The following is a 21,465-nucleotide window of genomic DNA, read 5'->3' as shown; positions in this document are numbered from 1 at the left end:
TAATAATGGCATATTCCCAGTTTTATCTTTCGTTACTACCTTGATCGCACAAATAGATTGACAATTTCATGTCTAAAGTAATCGAATGCCTATGGAAATCCAAAGAGGATAGAAAAGGGTTACGTTTGCTAAGGCAAGAGCTCATATGTTTGCCTAAAATGCATGGTGGGCTCAATGTCCTTAATATTCAGCTCATATGTTTGCCTAAAATGCATGGTGGGCTCAATGTCCTTAATATTCATTATCATATACTGGCAAGGAAGGCCACTCTTCTACACCTACATTTATAGAGCAAGTCAAGCCATGGACATGCATGTTGGGAGCTATGTGCACTAACATGCACACAAATGCATATGAGCATTGGATTATCAATTATGATGATGAGTCTTTGGGCATTTCACTGGTCGTATTCCAGGTCTTCATATTCGACTACTCTCATTCAAGATTGGCAACCTATATATTGTCATTTACAATGGTCTAGTATGCCTCCGAATCGGGGTAGCTCAATGTTGTTTGCAGAGTATTCATTGGAGTAGGGTATTTGATCAAACCACTTGCTTTGTCATACAATCTGTCTACATTGCAAATTGTCATACATGATATCATGGATGAAAATGAGTCAATGTAATTTGGGGATGCATCACATGCTAATCTAGAGGGTCATTTTGGGAATGATGCAGCCGTTTCAACCAATCCCAATTCGTGTGAGGAGATGGACTTCAAGATTAGTGTTTTGATATACAGCTTCCATGATATACTCTGTGCCTTTTGCCCAATTGCTTACGGCCAAGGTTTATAGGCAGCTACTACCACCTCCATGGATTGAGGATCATGAATCGCCTTTGGCATATGTCAAAATCTCTTGTACGGTGGAAAGCTGCATTGAAAAGAATTTGGAAGAGTGGACTGACCATCAAAGCACCGATTGTTTCTATGGAGATGTTTGGTTGGGGTATTCCGAGTGGGATCTCTTTTGCAAAACGAAGGCATATTGCCAGTGCATCTTGTTAGGCGGTGCGCCTCCCATTGGGTCAACTATGAATGTATTTGTTTTTTCTAATGAGAAAGTGGTTCCACTAAAAAAAAAGTGTCGATCCCATATTGAGAGATAGTACTAGAACCACCAATTTTTGAAGCCTTTACATAACAAAAATGAAGGAATTAGATATCCTTCTTACTCCAACATCACCAATCACTTGCCACCATGCAATCCAAAAGGATGGACTTAATCCCATTGGAAGACAAGCTTCACTATGGACTTGTTATTGTTGATAAAATTAACAAGGTGGAACAAAGACACGCAAGACCAACATGTATTTCTTTATGTAAAGACAACATAACATCACATAAGAACAAATTGGAATTTTAACACCCCCCACCATCAACTGATGTCACATTGATACGCCACGGCCAATCGATTTGCTCGACTTTTGATGCTGGACCCTCGGGAATAAGAGGCCCATCTTGGTACTCCGGATCAAACCACATGACGCATAATCATTAAATTTATAAGTAAAGTTGGTGTTCTGAGTGGGACATTAATGAAGATGGCATCACTGTAGAGAACCAATGTGCGCATGCAATGTAGGAGTTAGTTCTTCTTCTTAAGACCTAGCCGCAAGTGCGACACTATGTCAGAATCACGCACTTCTTCACGAACTTACACACACACACACACGCATGTAGTACACACGCCTTACAAACTTGAGCAAAGAGACTGAAAACGATATTCCTCACCTAAGAATTCACCCGATTACATGTGGATCACTAACACCACACCCACACTTTATTTTCGACAAATTTGCTGTTTCACAGGATCTATATACAAAGGACTAATCATCTAACCTAAACTCACTTTATTTTCGACGAATTTGCTATTCATAGCAGTCACTCAACAAGGACGCAGTACTCTGCACCCCCACCCTCCCTCTGTGAAGTTGACTGGCTCATGCTTGCATCCTCTTGATAAGCACAATTGCAAGCACTAAGACAGCAAGCATCATGGTAGAACTCAAAGTCTTGTGAAAAGGATCATCATCATCTTTTTCTAACTGGCATCCCTTGCTCAAGAGAGCAACGATGCTCCTTATAATCCGGGATATATCCTCTTGCACTTTGAAGACTACTTGCTTTGACCTCGCAATAATAGAATGGAGCAGGTCTGAGACACCACTGATCCAATCATGCTTAGCATGAGACGGCTGCTGCTCAGCTGAGCTGGCGCCTTTTCCAGAACCTAGATAAAAACCCCCGCACAATTAAACATCACCTCCCTAAGATATTAATAGTGACATACCTGTACTCTAAATCCTGATTTGCATTCAATATTAAGCTGTCTTAAGTGATCTTGGTACAAGCATTGTTGCACAGGGAAGACGACTACCTTGAGATTCTTGAAATATGCGCTTCAGTTCCCGCACTCTCTCGTTTTTCATCATTGCATGCCATACATCTGGGTCCGAAACAATGGATATTACTGCGCCCTGTACTTTGCATGCAACAAGAGGACTATGAGGCTCCAAGGATATATACATTATTTCCCTGTATGTTATAAGCATCTGACACTTTCAGAACTATAAAAAAGCAGTACCTTGACATTAGGGTCGCTCTGCAGCAGCTGAAATGCCGCATGCACTGGGCTGCTTGCAACTTGAGCCATCCCACGTTCAGACATGAAGAGCTGGGGTTCCACCCACTCAATAGATCCACAATGCGACTGCTGCTCCGCATCATTGTCCTCATAATTATTTGCTGTAGAAGTAAAGAGGCTGCCATACTCTAATGTCAAGGAGCTAGAGGAGGCACTTTCAATGTCACCTGTAGCTGAAATATGTGATCTGTATGCAACAACACTTCTCTTCATGAATAACGTTAGCAACCCTGAGTTTAATAAGGCCACAAAAATATTCCAGTATATGCAGACTCACTCTCTCTCCTACACACTCTTACATCACTCTCCCCCCCACACACTCTTACATCACACATGGATCACACACACACACACACACACACACACACACACGCACTCTATCTAGGATCACACACACACTCTCTCTCTCTAGCCCATACACACACTCTCTAGCCCATTGGCATACACACTCTTACACACACGCAGATCACACACACACACACACACACACACACACACGGGTGAACACACTCGCAATTTTGCGATCAACTCTCCTTTTCCAATGGCCAACTCACACTTTACACTTTTCCAGTGACCGAAATTCTCTCACTAACTCTCTCCTACACACTCTTACATCACACACACATGCACACTCTCTCTCTCTCTAGCCCATTGGCACACACACACTTACACATGCAATGGCCAACTCGCACTTTTCCAGTGACCGGAATTCTCTCACTGACTCTCTCCTACACACTCTTACATCACACACAGATCACACACACACACACTCTCTCTCTCTCTCTCTCTCTCTCTCTCTCTCTCTCTCTCTCTCTCTCTCTTCAAGATTCAAACTTGCAACCTCCTCCTACCCACCCAATGCACCTACTACTACACTACACCATGGTTGATGCTTAGTTGGCTGAAGATATGTGTTATAATGTAAAACAAATATGGTTTTTTGGAAAAAAAAAAGGGGCCGGAACTCGCACCGGTGCCCCAAAAAGTAGCCGACGACGGGCGGCAGGCCCAGTCTCCTTTCCATCGTGTCAATAAGACAAACTCAAGAGCTTGAGATCTATCCCAATTTAGAGGTGACTACTTGGAAAGCCTTTCTGAGGAGACAACTTGCAGCACTTTTGTGTATGTCCAAAAGACAAGACTACTCATGTGGGCGCCCCTTAGCCTTCAGTGTCCTATGCCCACTTAATAAAAACGTCCACACTTTAATAAGTGTGTGTGAACACCAAAAGTTATAAATCTTTGAACACCAAAAGCTATAAATCTTCCTTGAAATGGTGAACTCCCAAATGGCTTTGTTTGAAGCACTCCAAAATGCCAATCACTCGTCAATAAATAATTTCTCTCACAATCTTGTAGTTGAAAGTTGATACTTCACATGTGGACAACGTGGATTCAGCAGTGTTGAGGGTTGCCAGCAATAGCAGGTGGCGCCACAGGTGAACCTCGACTAGTAGGTACTAGGGGGTATGCAGATAGCGAGCAAAGCTAGTGTTGGTCATTGGTATAAGGCTACAAATGGCTCTAATACCAACTCATGGATAGAGGCTGGGGGGTAGGGTTTACACAACTACCTATGGGAAATTGAAGGTGAATGCCATGGCTACTGCATAGGAGTCGACAGGGAGAGTTAGAGATAGAAAGAGACAAGCTAGAGAGAGAGAGATTCAACACGACTCAAATGATGTGATTAGTTGATATTTTCAATGAAGTACATGCACCTTTAAGTACAAAGATTCTTCTCCCTGATATCATTGCTTATGTCATCACACACAAAGATTGTTCTCTCCTCTTAAGAGGTGGTTCACACACACACAAATGAGTGTTCACACCATTTTTAGGGATGTTCACACACGCACATACCACCACATATTTGACTAAACTTAGAAGCCTTTCACACATGGGTAAGACATTGATTCCCAACACTTTGTTGTGTGCTTGTCTATTCTTGTGTCTGTGTGAAGAAGAAAGCTCTTGCACAACAAGGAGCAAGTTCACCCACTCCCACACACTCTTCTCATGGTATCAAAGCGTAACTCCATCTCTTTCCCTTTGATTTAGAGGCAAATCTATGTATGTAGCTACTAGTCAAGGACAACGACAGCAGTAGGCACGACATGAGGGGACATTGCCATAGCTTGAGTACCAAGGTGTCATGTGCACAGTGTGTATCTACCGTGTGCTACGCACACAAGACTAGCTTCGAGGTTTGGGGAAGCTTGAAGCTAGGGCTGATTGGCGAGCTGAGTTAGGGATAGACTAACGGGCGGGCACCCAAGTATGGACGGGCGGGCACCCAAGTGTGGACGCCCGATGATCGGCCAAGAGCCTATAAAAGGGTGGCCAAGCTTAGTCATTAGTCATATAGAGTCTCGCGTGATTTGTGAGAGCTCTATGGTCTGGAGCCTAGATCTAGTGCAGATGTGCACATGCTTTACGCAGCAGAGGCCGACAGCAATCTCGAGGCCCGCGAGGGTAGCTTTTTTTTGTGGTATGGGATGTCGCGAGGTGGAGATTGGTCGGTACGTCAACCTAGTTAGGTCAACTCGTGGCTCGGTGGGGATAGCCAAGACTATGGGCTTGCCCACAGCTGTCATGGTTGGCAGGTGAGTCAGGCCTGCACCCCCTTCTTGTTTGTTTTGTTTGTTTGTAGGTTTTGCATCTCGTACCAGGAGCGTTCCACGAGGAGATCCTTTGGGGTTTTCACACAAGGCTAGGAAGCTACAACGAAACAAAGAGCTACATGCATCATGTACAAGAAATAAGCTATGTTTCAATGATTATGCATTGAAGATTAAAGGGCTTGTAGATGCCCTAACTTCTATTATAAGGAAAGCCTCTTGACGCTTCTGAAGGGCTTGCATATGCCCTCACTTCTATTGGAGCACCAGTTTGATGATGACGACTTGGCGTTAGTCACTTTGAATAGGCTTGAAAAAGACAATCTATTTCTCACATCCATCCGAACTCGAAAAAATTTCCCAAACTTTCAGGACCTTATAGCCCTTTTGAGATCAGAGGAGATAAATGTTGGGAACAAATCATCCTCCTATGATATGCAAGAGGAGGCCTTATTTTGTTAATCCTTCCATTAGTTACCAAAAATGCAACCGAATCATCTAAGTACATGACAACCCAGTCGCAAATCATGAGACAAGAAAACAACCAAGGACAGAGGGGCTCGAGAAAACAAATGGGGATAGAGGGGAGCTCTACCCCATTGGTGGTGGCTGGCCTTTCGATGGAAGGCTATCTCATACAATGGGGAAGGAAGGAGGAACAATTAAACAAGTGGCCTGTAATGCCAAGTAACCTCAATGTCTCTGAACTTAAAAGGACCACTGCTCCAAATCCACAAAAAAGCCTCTCAATGCTTCTACATATGCTAGAAGTTGCCTTGAAGCTTCTCACTAGCCATGAAGGTGGAGTGATAATGCCCTCTTATGGCCTCACTCATCAACGGAGCACGCCAAATGTGCCATGCTGCTTTACTGCTAATCATCTCACACCTCTTAAAAGGGGCTCGTTGGGCAGTCACATTATGTTATCAAACTCATCTTTGGATCCTGCCAATAGGGGTAGCTGATAACATGGTTGTCATGATATTGTGATGAGAGGAAAGAAGGGCGAGGTCCCGTCTTAACTCCTCATGTGCTAGGGCCAGTGCTACTACGCAACTGCCTTCTAGGTGTGATGGTGTGGGCTGATGCCTCATCCATGGTGAAAGTGTGAAGGATCTGCACCTTGGGACAATCCCAAAGGCAAGGCCGTTGTCTCTCCAAAGGGTGGTGTCCACATCTAGAACAAAGAACCGGCCGACTTCCAACTACTAGCCTGATGCCCACTCTTAAGCTCATATGTGATATATTCCACAGGAAAAGAGTAATCTTCTCTGTGTCCAAAAATTATCATAACCGCTTCAAAAAATCACCGGGAAAGCCGTGTGCAGATGCCATGTTTCTTGCTAGTGTGAAGCTGCAGGTGTGGCGTATTGTCAACCTTTGGCATCTAAATCCTACGGCGGCCCAGATGGACACAGTGTACTCAAAGAACGGGATGTCGGGGGCATCCTTGGGGGTGAAGGGATCATGTCAGTGCGCACTCTTTGGCGCGAGGTGGGCTGCGATGTGCCATCTATGGTCATGAAAGCCAATCACTCTCATCCTCTATACAGTGTAGCTACTAAGGTCCTATGTCAGAAAGGGGGGAGGGAGGGCGGGGGGGGGGAAGATCATCTCAATTTGCCCTATGGTCCTATAGAGAAAGGCATTAGGGTGCCTCCATTTGCAACATGGACTGTCATTTGGATATATATTCTCGTAAAAACCCCTAACCAATCACAAGGCGATGGATCTTGGACCAGTACAAGCCACTCGAGAGGGATAGAGTCGAGGACGAGTCTATCTCTGCCTTGGATCCCAACTAGACTCCTCTCCTGAGCCTCTGGCAAGAGCAGACTTAAAATGAACCTCTCCAAGAAACTAAGCCCGTCCCTTGCTCAATGTGGCCCATGAGGAGAGAGGACATGAGCCAAGCATGTGGCCACTAGGAAGCGTAATCAAGGGGTTCCAAATAGTGAATGTCGAAGTCTCTCCTTGCCCAGAACCGGGGGAGATTGGTGAAGAGCAGAACGAATGTGGTCCCAGGCTCGAAAGAGGCTAGCCGCAAATCAGTCTTGAAGGCTACCGAGGCTGAATGATGACTCTCCATGCCACCTTGGCCCATGTCGGTAACTGTCATTGCGTGCCCAAAGGAAGTTGCGAATCAACCGCAGGAGGTGATGTACCACGTGGTAGAGAGGAGGACCTGGTTTGCCACCACCATTACTCAACCAATGAGTGAGCCTAGTCGTGTTCCTATAAAGAAGCTTCTTTCGAATGCTCAAAAGGGGAGTAAGCTCTTGCTCTGAGGTGAATCCCAACTTGGCACACAGAAAAGATAACGAACTCGGGTACCTCTCGAAATCCACTAGAACCACTCAACTCATCGCCAACCCGGGTAGGGGATGAGCTAACCCAAAACATCTTCAAAGCTCTAGAGATACCCCACATCTTCAAAGAGGTAAGAGGCCATTGTCATCTACAAACTCTGACTTGAGGAGCTCCTCCAGAGATCTGATAGGAAGCTTGAGGCCTTGTAGTCCAATCTCCTTGGAAGCCAAAAAATTCCTTCACACCACAAAGAGGAGGAAGAGGCACAAGAGGACATCCTTGGGAGTATTGAATGAGAAAGTGGAAACCCGTCACCCCGTGTACCTTGGAGGATAAGGAAGTGACTATAAGAGGAGGCCAAGATGCCTCAGACCTAGGTGGCGGGGATTAAATGGCGTACCCCAGGCAAGCAGCAGGTCCAGTTGTACAGCAGACGGTGACATGCTACTTTTTCGTACAACAATTCTACCAGTCCGTATAGGCAGTGATGGCGACTAGCAATTCGTATTACGTACACGTAAGCACACATAAGAAAAGAAGCACACTGACATACTTATTAACAGGGGCTTTATTTACACGCTTGGAGAAGTCAACGGCCAAGGCTAGGAGGTGAATTGAAGAAGAGTCAAACCACGCTAAATTCTAAGGGTTTGCGCCCTCTAAACACAAGCTTGCCCCTAAGGGAATCCCATAAATACAGGGCATGCCCAGGAAAACCTAGTAGAAACATACCAAATGTCTAGGGCAACCTAGCAAAAGACCCATCATTGAAAATGCATACAAATCGTTGTCATGTGACTCTCTTTACCACCTCCGCAAATCAAATTTACTTACCAATCTTACTATAGATACAAAAACCACCCACCTAGCTTGCTCAAGCTGCTCAGCTTGTCTCACAAAAATACGGACAAGAGGACCTTCAACTTATTTCAATTATATAATATGATGAAGTATGAAGGCAGCAGCAGTTCATGTGGGTAAAACCCGTTTCCACCTTTGGTAACTTTGGATTGACCACAGTTTGAAGGTGAATGATGATGCAGTGGCATCTATATAGCATGTCGCAAGTAAAAGCAAGTAAGCATCGTGAAGCTTCCTGTATCCCTCTGGAGAGGCTTGGTTGATCTGTGGAGAGATAGAGAGAGAGAGAGGGGGGGGGGGGGAGAGAGAACATCGAAACTAGGGTGAAAAAATGTAGATCTGAATTTCCCTTACCATATAACAATATGTAATTAAGCAGCGATGAGAAAATTTGAAGAGAAAAGATAATGTGTGTAAACAGCTTACGAGACAAGGGCAGTTTGAAGCTCCGAAGCCGCTTCTTTGGCTTCATCGAAGGATGGCGGCAGACCGAAGACGTGCCAGCAATGGTCGGATGGAGCAGCAGCAGGGTCTTCTTCAGTAGCACGACATGAGCTGGATATTGATGGGTTGGCGGACCCGGCCCCTGCAAACACAAGCCAGCTACTGTCGGGATTTGTTGGCGGTAGCTGCTGGGGGCTGCTATCTGTGATCACCTCCTCTGCAAACTCCCACTCTTCAAATTCTAACTGGTGCGCTGAGTTAGCCTCCTGTGAGAGTGAGGCGTGGCGGCCATTAGTGGACGTCCTCAGCGTCGACGGCCGTGTGAGTTGGCCTGTGCTGCAAGCAGAGCAGAAGACTGTGGCCGATGCTGCAGGTGTCACTACCGGATTGGCCCCAGTTGATCCGGCAGCTCGGGCAACAGTTCGCAACAGGATGCCTCCCCCCACGTTCATACTGCTACCTTCTTTGATCTGAATATTATAAAATCTGTATCAACCCAATTCCAGTTCACCCTGTAGACACGGCTCGGTACTCTCAGCTTTCACTACGCTGATCACAGCCTAAAAAGCAGCATCAACCATTAAAAAAAATAAAAATGAACTTCACAGTACTGGGTCTCTCTCTCTCTCTCTCTCTCTCTCTCTCTCTCTCAACACACGCAATTGCCACAACCGACTTGCAATATATCAAAGCTACTTGACCAAGAGGAAAACGAAGCCAACCGCATTCCCCAGGAGGCGAGACGAAGCCGATCCGGTGATGGCATCTCGTTATATTTAGGAACTTCCTAACATAATCCTCTTCCGAAAATAGAACCACCGGACACACCATCATCGTGGAAAGGGCAAGAGGGGCTATATCGAGATTGCACGAAACGTGTCCTTTTTTTGTCGTTGATTAATTGTTTTTAGTAATAGACAGATCGAATATATATATATTGGCAGCAAGTTGAGAAGGAGAGCTTTTATCTGGTGTGCATTAATTAGTTGCCCGATCAATATATGACGTCAAGAAGAATTTCAAAGGTCCACGACTAAGAAATACAAGGCAAAAAAAAAGGAGGTGAACTTTATTATAGAGGAATGTGAGCAGATGTGACGGCAGTTGTCATAAAAAAGAAAACATTTATAAACTCCCAGAAAGCAGACTTCTTTTGAGCACACTTACCAAAAAAACGTACAGCAAGGAGCATGAATAAAACACGTTGTTAGGAAAAGAAACGCACCAAAGGAGTGAGCTTTCTATTTCACCGCATGAAGGTTACGAACACTGGACGGCCCTTCCAGAGGTGTCACGACTTGAGAGGACGGTCGATGAGCTACAGCCCTCGGTATGGTCAATGCGGAAGGTTCTCCCTCAAGATAGAGCAAAGAGGAAGAAGAAGGCTCGCAATCAACTTTCTTGACATTGGTAATGTCATGAAGTGGTTTCCTTCTAGGAGGCAGGCGAGAGTGACTGAACAAGCAACGCAGGGTCGTTAAATAAGCGACAAATAGTCCACAAAAATAAACACACACAACAATATGGACAAGATGAAGAGAATTCAATTAAAAAAGGACATGCAAAATGATGTGGAACCTGCGATAGGAAGGTGAAGGTAGGGCACGAATCTCCAAGAACCAAAGAAAAGACAGCAACGCGACGAGAAGCACGAGCATGGAGAAATGTCAAGAAGAAGGACGGGTCCACAAGTACAAGCACTTGCAGAAGAACATCGCACGAAGATTCTCCAGAACAAGTCGAGAAGCACGGTCATTCGACAAGCACGTACAGAAGGCAGTCTCAGCACAACATGCAGAGATGCCAGTCACATAACAATGTAGAAGCTCCCATCTGAAATCACGACTGACAAGAATGGCCGACGAAAACGAGAAGAACGAGACCGGTACATAAGCAGCACAGAGCAGTCCAAATGGGTGATATGAACACACCATGCTTGCCATACATATCTACAAAAGGAGCTCTCGAAGCACTTACTTTTGTTTGAAGAAAGCACCAAACTTGGCATACATATACATCTTGTATTCCAACCCAGTCTAGTTGTGACAAAACTCCTCAAAACTTTAGCAAGAGCAATCTTAACATATGTGGTATTGAGAAAACCAATCCACAACATGAATACAATAAAGAAGGTTACAAATAGTGTCATATTAGTTGCCTTCTCACTCTCATTTATGAGTACATGATAGGATAACACAAAAGGTAGAGTCTAGTCCATAAACTAATACAAAGCCAATAAAATCCTCTATCATCCACACACAAAAATGTCAAAGAGTGACAAAAAAGACTAGATCAATGCCCCATGCAAAACCATCATCATTGACCTACACATAAATTGGCTCATAAGTTAACATGAACCACACAATTTACTTCTCTTTACACCGCTAAAAAACAATAGAATTGATGTGGCAAACCATTAAAAGAATCTTCAAGTAACTGGATTATCTCTCCTTGGAAGCCTATACTCCTCGCCTCCATCTATCTAAAAATATTTATAAGATAATAACATCAGCTAGAAACAAATTTTTTAGAAAGTAAATGCTGCAAAGATAAAACCTTACAAAACTCATTTGGTGGATCAATTCTTGACAAGAATGGCATTTGAACAGGCTTGTATAGATAGCAAATCGAAAAATTCTATATTGTCCGGTGCCTATACATCGAAAATCTAACTTATCATGCTTTTCATAGTCTACAAACATTACATGTCCATGAAGCTGATCCGCAATCATTCGTAATCTTAGAATGTAAATTCCAAGGAGCCCAAAGCCCTCACTAAGTATCTAGACCATACAAACCTAGCAATAATCTAGGTTCAAAAAAATAAAAAAACATATACCAATAAAAATTTAAATTTACAATTAAACACAATAACTACATAAAAAGCAAGTTTTGATATCGTAATACACCTGTGCACTCTAATAGTTTGATCATTAGGGATGCAGTTGCTTGTTCTTCCCAAGATAGGGGGTCTATAGTTAAGACATAAAGATTAAATAGATTATAGTAAACAAGGATGACTATATTATAGCAAACATTGAGACAAATATCTTCGATATCTTATCCATCGTCATAAATAAATGAAAATGATCTCCTTGCCACATACATCCTAAGAAATGTTATCCGTTATATCAAATGTGGTACTACACTTCTCTAATAATTTTTGTAAGATTTTGACCTCTGTGTGTGTGTGGACATTAAGTATTTTGAAACAAAAACAGAATAATAATGACACTCTAAACAAAACCAAGTCAAAAGCAAAATGTTTACTTATCCAAATGTTATAAAGACAAAGTAGAACTCACCGTGCCCCTAAACCATCTCAAGAATTTGAACCACCCCTTGAGTACACTCCATACTTGTGGATCTTCATGGTGGCTTTACCTCAATGTCAAGCATGTTATTTGCACAATATATGTACATTTATATATATCAATTCAATATTACCATCCATGGTAGCACCAGTGTGGGAGATAAATTGAAAGAAGGTTGCCATTCAACTCCAACCGAGACACTCCATACTTGTGGATCTTCATGGTGGCTTTACCTTAATGTCAACCATGTTATTTGCACAATATAAGTACATTTATATATATCAATTCAATATTACCGGCAATGGTAGCACCGGTGTGGGATATAAATTGAAAGAAGTTTGCCATCCAACTCCTATTTAACTTCATCTCTTCACATCACAATAAAATAATTGTCATTCTAAAAGAAACATCAATCAACTTGAAAGCATACACACTTACTCAAAGACTACATAGATTGCACCTGTGACATCTTTGCAAACATTCTCCTTCCAAACGCTTACTTGATTGATACAAAGATATCTATGAATTTAGTCTCTTGCATTTGTAGACTACTGTATCAATATCTCATTCTCTACCTTTTGGGCATAGATTATATTTACATTCATCTGGATACCATTTGCAATACCTCTTTGTAGACAACATTGGCTGTGTAGACTTTGTTTGTACTTTCAATGGTACTTTCATGGTCCACAATATCTTTTACACACACTTTGGGCATAGATTATATTTACATTCATCTGGATACCATTTTTAATACCTCTTTGTAGACAACATTGGCTGTGTAGACTTTGTTTGTACTTTCAATGCTACTTTCATGGTCCACAGAATCTTTTACACACTTTCATTGCATCTGCTGATGATCTAACATGTGACATAGCAATATACAATTATCCATGTGTGAATATTTGTGTGGCCAAATAAAGTCCCAACACACTCAATGTTTATCCTTGTTGGGACTTATTCATTGATACACCAAAACCTAGCCTCACTAGAAATTGTCTCCTTCTCATGTCAAAAGGCGATTGAAGCATAGATGGTATGAATATTATCCTAGAAATAAAGACCCTTTCTCCAATTTTTATACCTATAATTTCTGCTTCTATTACTTTTGAGTAAAATTACTTGTATATCAGTCTGGTACAATTACAAAGTCCTCACGCTGAGAGTCCAAATTGTATAGCAAAATGATAGGAGTATTCATCTTTAGAAGCAAACGATGAGGAGGGTATTAGAAGCAAGCGATGAGGAGGGTAACCACCACCTAAGTTTAAACTATTTAAGTAATCAATTGCATACAATATTCTGTCATGTGTAGAAGAAACAACCAAATCTGCACTGAGGTATTTTTTTTCAAGACCAGTAATGCACTTAAGGCTAGTTCATTGATCTCATCAACCTCTTGATTTTGTGGTGCAAGAAAACACGATCTTTAAAGAAACATGCATAGTTCTCCACTCTTTGAAGATCTTTGTACACCCATTCTCCAATCTCCAATTTGTAAAGTCCATTTGATAAATTCTTGTTTTGTACCATTATAACCACTCTGAATGACTTGCATGTTTTGGGTAGTTTTTAAAACATTCACATATCTCCAAATATATAACTGACACAATGTTGCATCAACATATTATTCTCTCGTGATTCCTTTGTACAAGCCTCTATCAAAACAGTCCCTAGGAGCCTGTTTTTCCAAGACCTCACCCTTTACCTCCCCTTTTTGAAACCATATTTTAATTATTAGTCTGGTTCCCATTGGATTCTCAATAAATGCCACAAAGATGTAGCTTGCTTGTTTGAACAAAGAGATAGTAGAACCAACAAGATTTTAAAACGTGAGTGTGCGCAGTATGTCCATTTGAAAGTAACAATGTAGCTATTCTAGAAGATGCACATGCCAAAGCAACTTGATTCTCTCCACGTAATTGAGATAGTAAGGCATTATAAAGATATGTTTTACCTAATCCATCTAGTCTCCATCAAGGAAAAAAACACCACCATTGTTCAAATAAATGGCCTCAAGGATAGTATCTAATACTCTTGATTTGGCTTTTCATTGAAAAAGCCAAATCCGCCTGTTGAACAGAATCAAACATCATCTCTTCCATTAACAAACCATTGTTGACTATAGCAACACTTGATCTATCAGGACGAGGCAACCCTTCAAAATATTTTTCCTTTTTCTTTTAGTCCATGATCAAGAAGCTATTTTCCATACCCACTTGTAAGGGAAACCAACATATAGCAAGCTATTTATATCTACATGCAATTTATAGTGAGAGTAGTTCTTTGGTTTCTATTACGACTAATCACATCACGCAAATCATCATGGTGACTGAATATAACATGATTTTGCATCGGGAGATAAACATGCAACCTTTGTATATCTAGCTTTTTATCATGCAAATAATATTGGTATAAGCACCAACATGCCTCTTACGTATACATGTACCGTGCATCTAGATATTGACTAACCTTATCAATAACCCCATTTGTATCTTGAAACTCTATAGTAGCTCTATCATGTCCTTTGTATACATACTTATACAAATATTTCATAGTTGTAATGGTAGAGCATACTTCTATGTTAATATGGGCTTTGTATCTCATAGAGAGAAAAGGGTTATATGGAAGAACCCATCAACTATCCACCCTATGATCCTTTACTTGTATGAAACTACCATCGTCTCGCTACCATGTAAGTTAGATACCATTGTCATCAAACGATAGTGGTGTGAGAAAACTTTCGAGAATAATGATGTTTGTAACTCCCATTAACCATGCAAGGAGAGCGCATATTTAGTTTCCCACATAGTCCATGGACATAATGACTGATTATGTTATGCAACTTAGGAAACATCGCATTATTAGGAAGTTCATTACATACCAACTCCTTATGTTTCTCATAGAAGACCTGTGTAGTCAAGTCAAGTCGATCTTATAGAAGACCTGTGTAGTCAAGTCAAGTTGATCTTGGGCAACCTAACCTGGTAGTAAAGCATTGCTTATTTCATCCCACTTAGGATTATAAGTAAAGGTAATAAAGAGGTTAGGTTTACACATCTTCCTAAATTGCCATTGAATCCTGATACAATTGATGCATATATTGAGGCCCCCTATTATAGTATTTGGTGGAACTATTTTATGTCCAACAATGCCACTAGAAACATCAACAACCATTGCATGGAAGGCATGCATTTGTATCTTCCCTTATTTGTAATCTATATACATAATATTGCCATTGAGTTACTGTCCTTGTCTCCTCATTTTAACCTTATCTATTTTTACCATGGAGAGGAATTCCAATATGCCAACCATCCTCTCCTCAAGGAAATAGAAGAACATATAATAAAAGTATATTAAATGATGATTGTCACGTTCATTGTTAGGAAGAGTGCAGCCTCCTAGGTCTACGCCCCTTTGCTTTAATTGCACCATTGTTGGCCCCCATCTTCGAGCTATTAACCCACTCCAAGGTGCGAAGATCTTTGAATTTCAATTAGCACCATATTATGGACTAAAAGATTGATTTGATGGTGTATCTTGACAATCCATTTTCTTTAGTATCCAACACTGAAACATTTTTGGCCTATTGCATCCAACAATTACCCACCTTTTTTCTAGTGGCTATTTTTTTCTTAGCTCTTTGCTTAGGGACCTTGTTACTAGCAGCTAGTGCCATCATGGGCATTCATGACTAAAAGTTACCCGCTGTTAATTAATGGACAAAAGCCTGAATCATGAAGTTTCATTTTGCTCATTTGTTTTGCTAGGAACCTCTCTATGGTTAATATAGATGTTCACAACATATTTTTTGCAAGCTTCTGTGTGCAAGCTATTTTAAAAATTTGCGAGCTTTTTGAACTCTAGATCATTGGAAAAAAAACTTGTCATCTTAAAAAAAACATTTTTGCATGTAAGATTTACAATAAATCCCTTGAATAAAGCATTAGAAAGCACAAGCTACACATGGAGAAATATGGGGTAGCCTTCTCTATGATACTAATGTATAGAGAAACTCTAGTGGAATGGAGTGATCGTAAAGCTGAGATTAGGGACAATCATCATGGATTAATATAGGATTAAGAGATAATCTCATATAATGGCCATGTTGGCTAAGTGAGTTAACCTCCCACCAAGAGGATGGAAATAACCTTCCACAAGCCAAGGTATGAAAGCCATGAGGCTCCAAGATTCAAGATGACCTATATCAAAAGATGTAAAAAAAGGTATCAAAAAGGTAAAATAGTAGTCCATCAGCCCCCTTTTATACTTGAGCCCATGACCAAGGTCCTAAATCTAATTTAAAGTTGCTTCATTACAAACCATCCCCTCTTATAATGATTTCGTCCTTGAAATCAAAGGGTGGTCATGCAAAAAAATCAAACATATGCAAAAAGGCTATCTATGAAAGCCAAAAATCATGACCAAGGCACTGTCATAGTAGAGAAGACCCAAATACCATAGCATGAAGACTACGACCCCCAGGGTTAAATGGAAAGGATGAAGGGCTCCCGTCGATGATGAAGCTACGCAATCTCCCACCTGGATCAAAGGGAAAGTGTGAGAGACCACTGTTGATGATGAAAGTAGCTGAATATCCCACAAGGTCAAAAGTATAGGGCAAGAAGCTAATGTCGATGATGAGGCTAAGTATGAATCCTCCCGGTTCAAATGGATAAATGAAGTATATATCATGAATCCTCAAATCTGATGTGATAGTAGCTCCTGGGTCAAAAGGAAAACTCAAGTATGAAGAATAACTCATAAACCCATCATTGTGAGGGCATTGTGACTAAAACATGGAATTGACATCTAGGGTATCCAAATGGAAGCAAAACTCCTAACTAGAATGTCAAATGGCCCATGTAGATTGAGACCAAGAGATGTCACAAGTGCATCAGAATGGTCTGCCATGTAATTAACTACCATACATCCCAAGTGTGGCATATGATGCACCCGAAGATGAATGTCCCAGCTCAAGGGTCATGTAGACAATCATGGACACCTAGAAACACATCTCAAAGTCGGCATCATGCAAGAAATCATGTGAATCAATGCCATCATCCACTATAGCATAGCTCGAATCATCTAGGGCATGATCCACATCAACGTGTGTATAGGCACAATCCAAAATATGTAATATGCTCTCATGTGTGAAACTATGTGCATATGTGTGGTCCCCCAAAGCAAAGACACGATCAATAGGATCATCATAAGAATCATCATTCACTGAATACTAACAAAGTATCTACACATGAAAGATAAGTGGTATCCTCCACATGATCTGTAGGAAAGATGATATGCATAGAAGCGTCAATGCTCGGTATGCTTACTTCCATCTCTACCCTCGAGACCATGCCCACATGATTTGACTCACGCACATCACTATCACATATATCATCATCATGTGCATATGTGTCAGTGGCATCATGTGCATATGTGTCAGTGGCATCATGTGCACATATATCATTATATGATCATGTGCATGTGTGTGTAAATACATCACACAACATACATCATCCCCATCATAATACAATGAATAAGTCGGTCTAAGTAAATGAGAATCAGTGAGATGATGGCTAGTCAATGTCATGGGTGAGCCGTAGAAGCTATCGAGGCCCATGCAAACACCACTGCGAGAGCGGCCAAAGTGTAAGAATGCTCGATACGCTTCCTCCAAGAATCCAATCCTATCATGCCATAACTCACCAAATATAACCCAAGAATGATCATCATCACCCATATAAGTATTCTTGTCGATGTAGTCCACATACTCATTGGAAACATAATCACGATGAAGCAAGAGTGTGGGAAATTTAATCAAGTCACCAAAAGAAGAATCATCCCACATGAACAAGATTGAACCATCCATGCCGATGTAGCAAAGTAACGAAGTGATGAAATCATCGTGTGTAGACCACCTATACCGTCTGTTACATATCTCCTTCTCATTGAACAAATGCCAAAAATGACTAGGCATCAAAATGTGAAGCTCGAACATCCAACACTAGTATGAATATGCCGCCTCATGATAGCAAGAAGTCGATGAGTGAAGATGTAGAGGTCTCAGTGCTTGCAGGAAACCTTTGGACATCTTTTGGACCCTTTGCTAATGACCTTCATTAGAAATGAACCAATAGGAAAAGAGGAGTGTGCACATTTGGTCTCCTCCAAAAGTAGGGAGCAACTAGGCTTGTCTCCCTCATTACTACATTTGTGGGGTTCAAAAAGTAGGGAGTGGCCTTCATAAATTAGGGAGGTGGAGTGCAAAAAGTAGGAGGGTGGCCTTCATAAATTAGGGAGGTGGAATGCAAAAAGTAGGAGGGTGCCATAAATCAAGGGGTAGCTTCTAAAAATTAGAGGGCTCCACCAATTCCAGCCCCATCAATCTCGTGGGTCAAAAAACCCTTAAAAATAGGATTTTTCAAAAAAAAAATCATAAGTGCATTTTTCCCTCTCAAAACCCAACCCAAACCATATTATATCAAAAAAAAATCTTTTTTCACCTCAAATTTCTCTCCCTACACATTATTCTTTTCTCCAACATCATCCTCTTCACCACAAACCTCAAATCTCCATAGCTCATTCTCTCTCTACTCTCTCTCTCTCTCTCTCTCTCTCTCTGTCTCTCTCTCTATACTGTGAGTAGATCTTCAACCTATCTCTCTACTGTGCAACCCTCTCTCTCTCTCTCTCTCTCTCTCTCTCTCTCTCTCTCTCTCCCCCTTCCTTCTCTCTATTGTGCTCAGACTTGCATCCTTCTCTATCTCTATCACACGCGCGTGAACACATGCGAATCTCCTCACACCCACATCTACCTCCCTCTCCCCAACAACCTCAAATATGTACTGCGCAACCTTCTCTCTCTCTCTCTCTCTCTCTCTCTCTCTCTCTCTCTCTCTCTCTCTCTCTCCCCCCCCCCCCTAAAACCTTTCTAGCAGAACACACCATGGACGGTAGTGCGTCTTTGTCAAGAGAAGGCCAAGGGACGAGGTTGGGGCTCTACTCATGCACAATACGTGGGAGAGGGATGAACATGGTGCTTGGGTTGAAAAACAATTTCAAAAGGGAGATTGGGTGTATTTGTAGCACAGTGTCACTGGACCGCATCAAGTTCGACATCGAGATTTGAGCACCATTGGAAGGGGCATCCACTAGGATTCAAGGAAACAAGGCGTGATGGATTGGTGCAACATGTGTACTTGGCATTAGAAATTTCTTTGTGCCCACATCGTCATAGTCCTCGTTTCCCTTGCAACTGTATGCTTTCACTTTAGTACGTTAGTGTACATGGTATGTGAATTGTTCTTTTCAACTTTATTTGACAGTTTTCTCATTTGCAGATATTTTCCCTTCCGACATCATTGAGGAGCAACCCATAAGGAGCCTAACAGGAACATTCTATGACGTACACGTGCACATTGGGGATGGTGTATTCTCTGATAGTGCCCCTTCTAACCTTGCTAGTCGAAAGATAAGATTTTATTCTACACCCACAACTATGTAGTCTGGACACAAGTCAACAGGTTTGGTAAGCTTGAAGAAGTCCCCTCTCCTTCCCTTTAGTGCTGAATGGCTAATGCCTGATGTTTGGACTATTGTTGCTCTTAAAGCAAAGATGGCTAATGATATACATTCTTCTTTGAAGTACACAAAGGCCTCAAGATCGGTTGGTCTTAGCTGGGCATGCCCTTTGCATGTGTTTGCCCACATGTTTCGGGCCATTACTTGCACACGAATGCCAACAATGTACATGTGCAAGGTGGTAAACGTTGAAGAGATTGTCAATTTGCTTGGCCAAGGGTGGGACATTGTGGGGGGGGGGGAGCACAAAGGAGAGAATTTCATGTGCAATGTAGCGCATTCCAGTGTCTCCTTTCGATTCTTTGCGAGCTCGTACCACTTTATGTACTCGTTGTGCATGGATACCCTTACAAGCGTAAGAGGAGGTTATAGAGCCTATATCTCTCTCTATAGGCCTATCTAATGTGGGGGTAGAGATTGTCCAAGCAAGTAAGCATTAGAGCCTTTTGAACGTCCGTGATCACCTACGCATTTTGGGATTTTAGGGAATCATAATGTTTACTTCAATGTGCAAGGTAGGAAGGTAAGGATTGTTTGACATTTAAACCTCTGTATTTGCTCACCCCTTTCTAGAGTCACTTATTATGTTGGGTGTTTGGATATGTTGGAAGGAGGATGAAAGCAAACACCAAGGTGTCCTCGGACTGGGGGCCGGATGATGTCACCTTGGTTCAAAGAATCTAAGTTATGAGTGTCCACTAGAGTAATTTTGTAAGATCCCTCCACCACTGGTGTTTTGTATAAAAAAATATTTTCTAAGATATTTCAGTGTTTAAAATATGTTGTCTAGTTTCTTGAAGAGGTGGCTTTGTCTTTTAAAAAATCAACGTTTTTTCATATTTTTGGTCCAGTGTGAAATAACCGCTATCTTGTATAAATAGTACTTTGAAGGCTTGATGTGTCATTTTTCACTCATTCTCAAGAGCACAAGGCACCTCCACACTCGAGCTTCATAGCACATTACGAACACTTCATGGACTTCCTCCGTGATGAGAGCAAGTTTCCAGAGGCCACACACTTGCATGTAATGTTCACTCGCGAGATCGATTGGATCTCCACATTCCGCCTCCATGAAGAATTATTTGCATCAAGCCGCACTCTGTCTCCCTGGCCAGCGATGATAGATTGTGGGTGTCCTCCAACCTCCTAGAGTACATCAACCACAATGAAAGGCCCTTCCAAAAGTGTCTCAGAAGATTTGAAGCAATGGCAATAAGCTCTAGACACTTCCTAGAGCTTGACAAGAAGCAAGTACGCAAGCTCAACAGACGTGCCATTGGCCATGGCTTCCTATCATGGTTGGCGTGCTTTGTTTTCTTCCTTTCAGAAGGAGAGGAGGAAGAGGAGGTCGAATTGCCGCAACTGTGCCTTGGAGGATTCATCCACGACAAGGAAGAGCCTGAGAGTGCAGCACACATAGGTGTAAGTGAAAGCCTGATCATTGCACAATAATTTCCAGGAGGTGCGCTAGGGCTTGCAGAAAATTCACACCGCTTTGAGGCCAGTGGAAGTGGCACAATAATTGAAGATGAAGATGGCTCTGCCCCCCTTTCTGAGATAGAGATTGACTCTCTATGTTTGGTTGGGGTAGAGGGGAGCTTTTCATTTTTTTGCATGATATTGAAAAGTCCCATGGCCTCCGCATGGATGAGTGCTTGAGCATGCTCAAGGTGAAGGCGGA

General features: G+C 42.0%; 1 protein-coding gene across 1 annotated transcript; it reads right to left on the bottom strand.

Annotated features, from left to right (window-relative positions):
- Positions 1–1,704: 1,704 nt before the first annotated feature.
- Positions 1,705–9,447, bottom strand: LOC147607176 (uncharacterized). The gene is made up of 4 exons (XM_086791177.1): positions 8,869–9,447; positions 2,591–2,837; positions 2,384–2,483; positions 1,705–2,236 (listed from the first exon to the last, which is right to left on the bottom strand). Exons 1-4 carry the CDS (start codon positions 9,336–9,338, stop codon positions 1,947–1,949), a joined length of 1,107 nt encoding a protein of 368 aa, XP_086647303.1. The 5' UTR covers positions 9,339–9,447; the 3' UTR covers positions 1,705–1,946.
- Between the last annotated feature and the right edge of the window lie 12,018 nt (positions 9,448–21,465).

This window comes from Cibotium barometz, chromosome 56 (assembly GCF_041138505.1).
Source record: "Cibotium barometz isolate CiBa-2024 chromosome 56, ASM4113850v1, whole genome shotgun sequence".
Lineage (NCBI taxonomy): Eukaryota > Viridiplantae > Streptophyta > Polypodiopsida > Cyatheales > Cibotiaceae > Cibotium > Cibotium barometz.
Note: the sequence above shows the minus strand (reverse complement) of the source record. Positions and strands in the feature narration are given on the sequence as shown.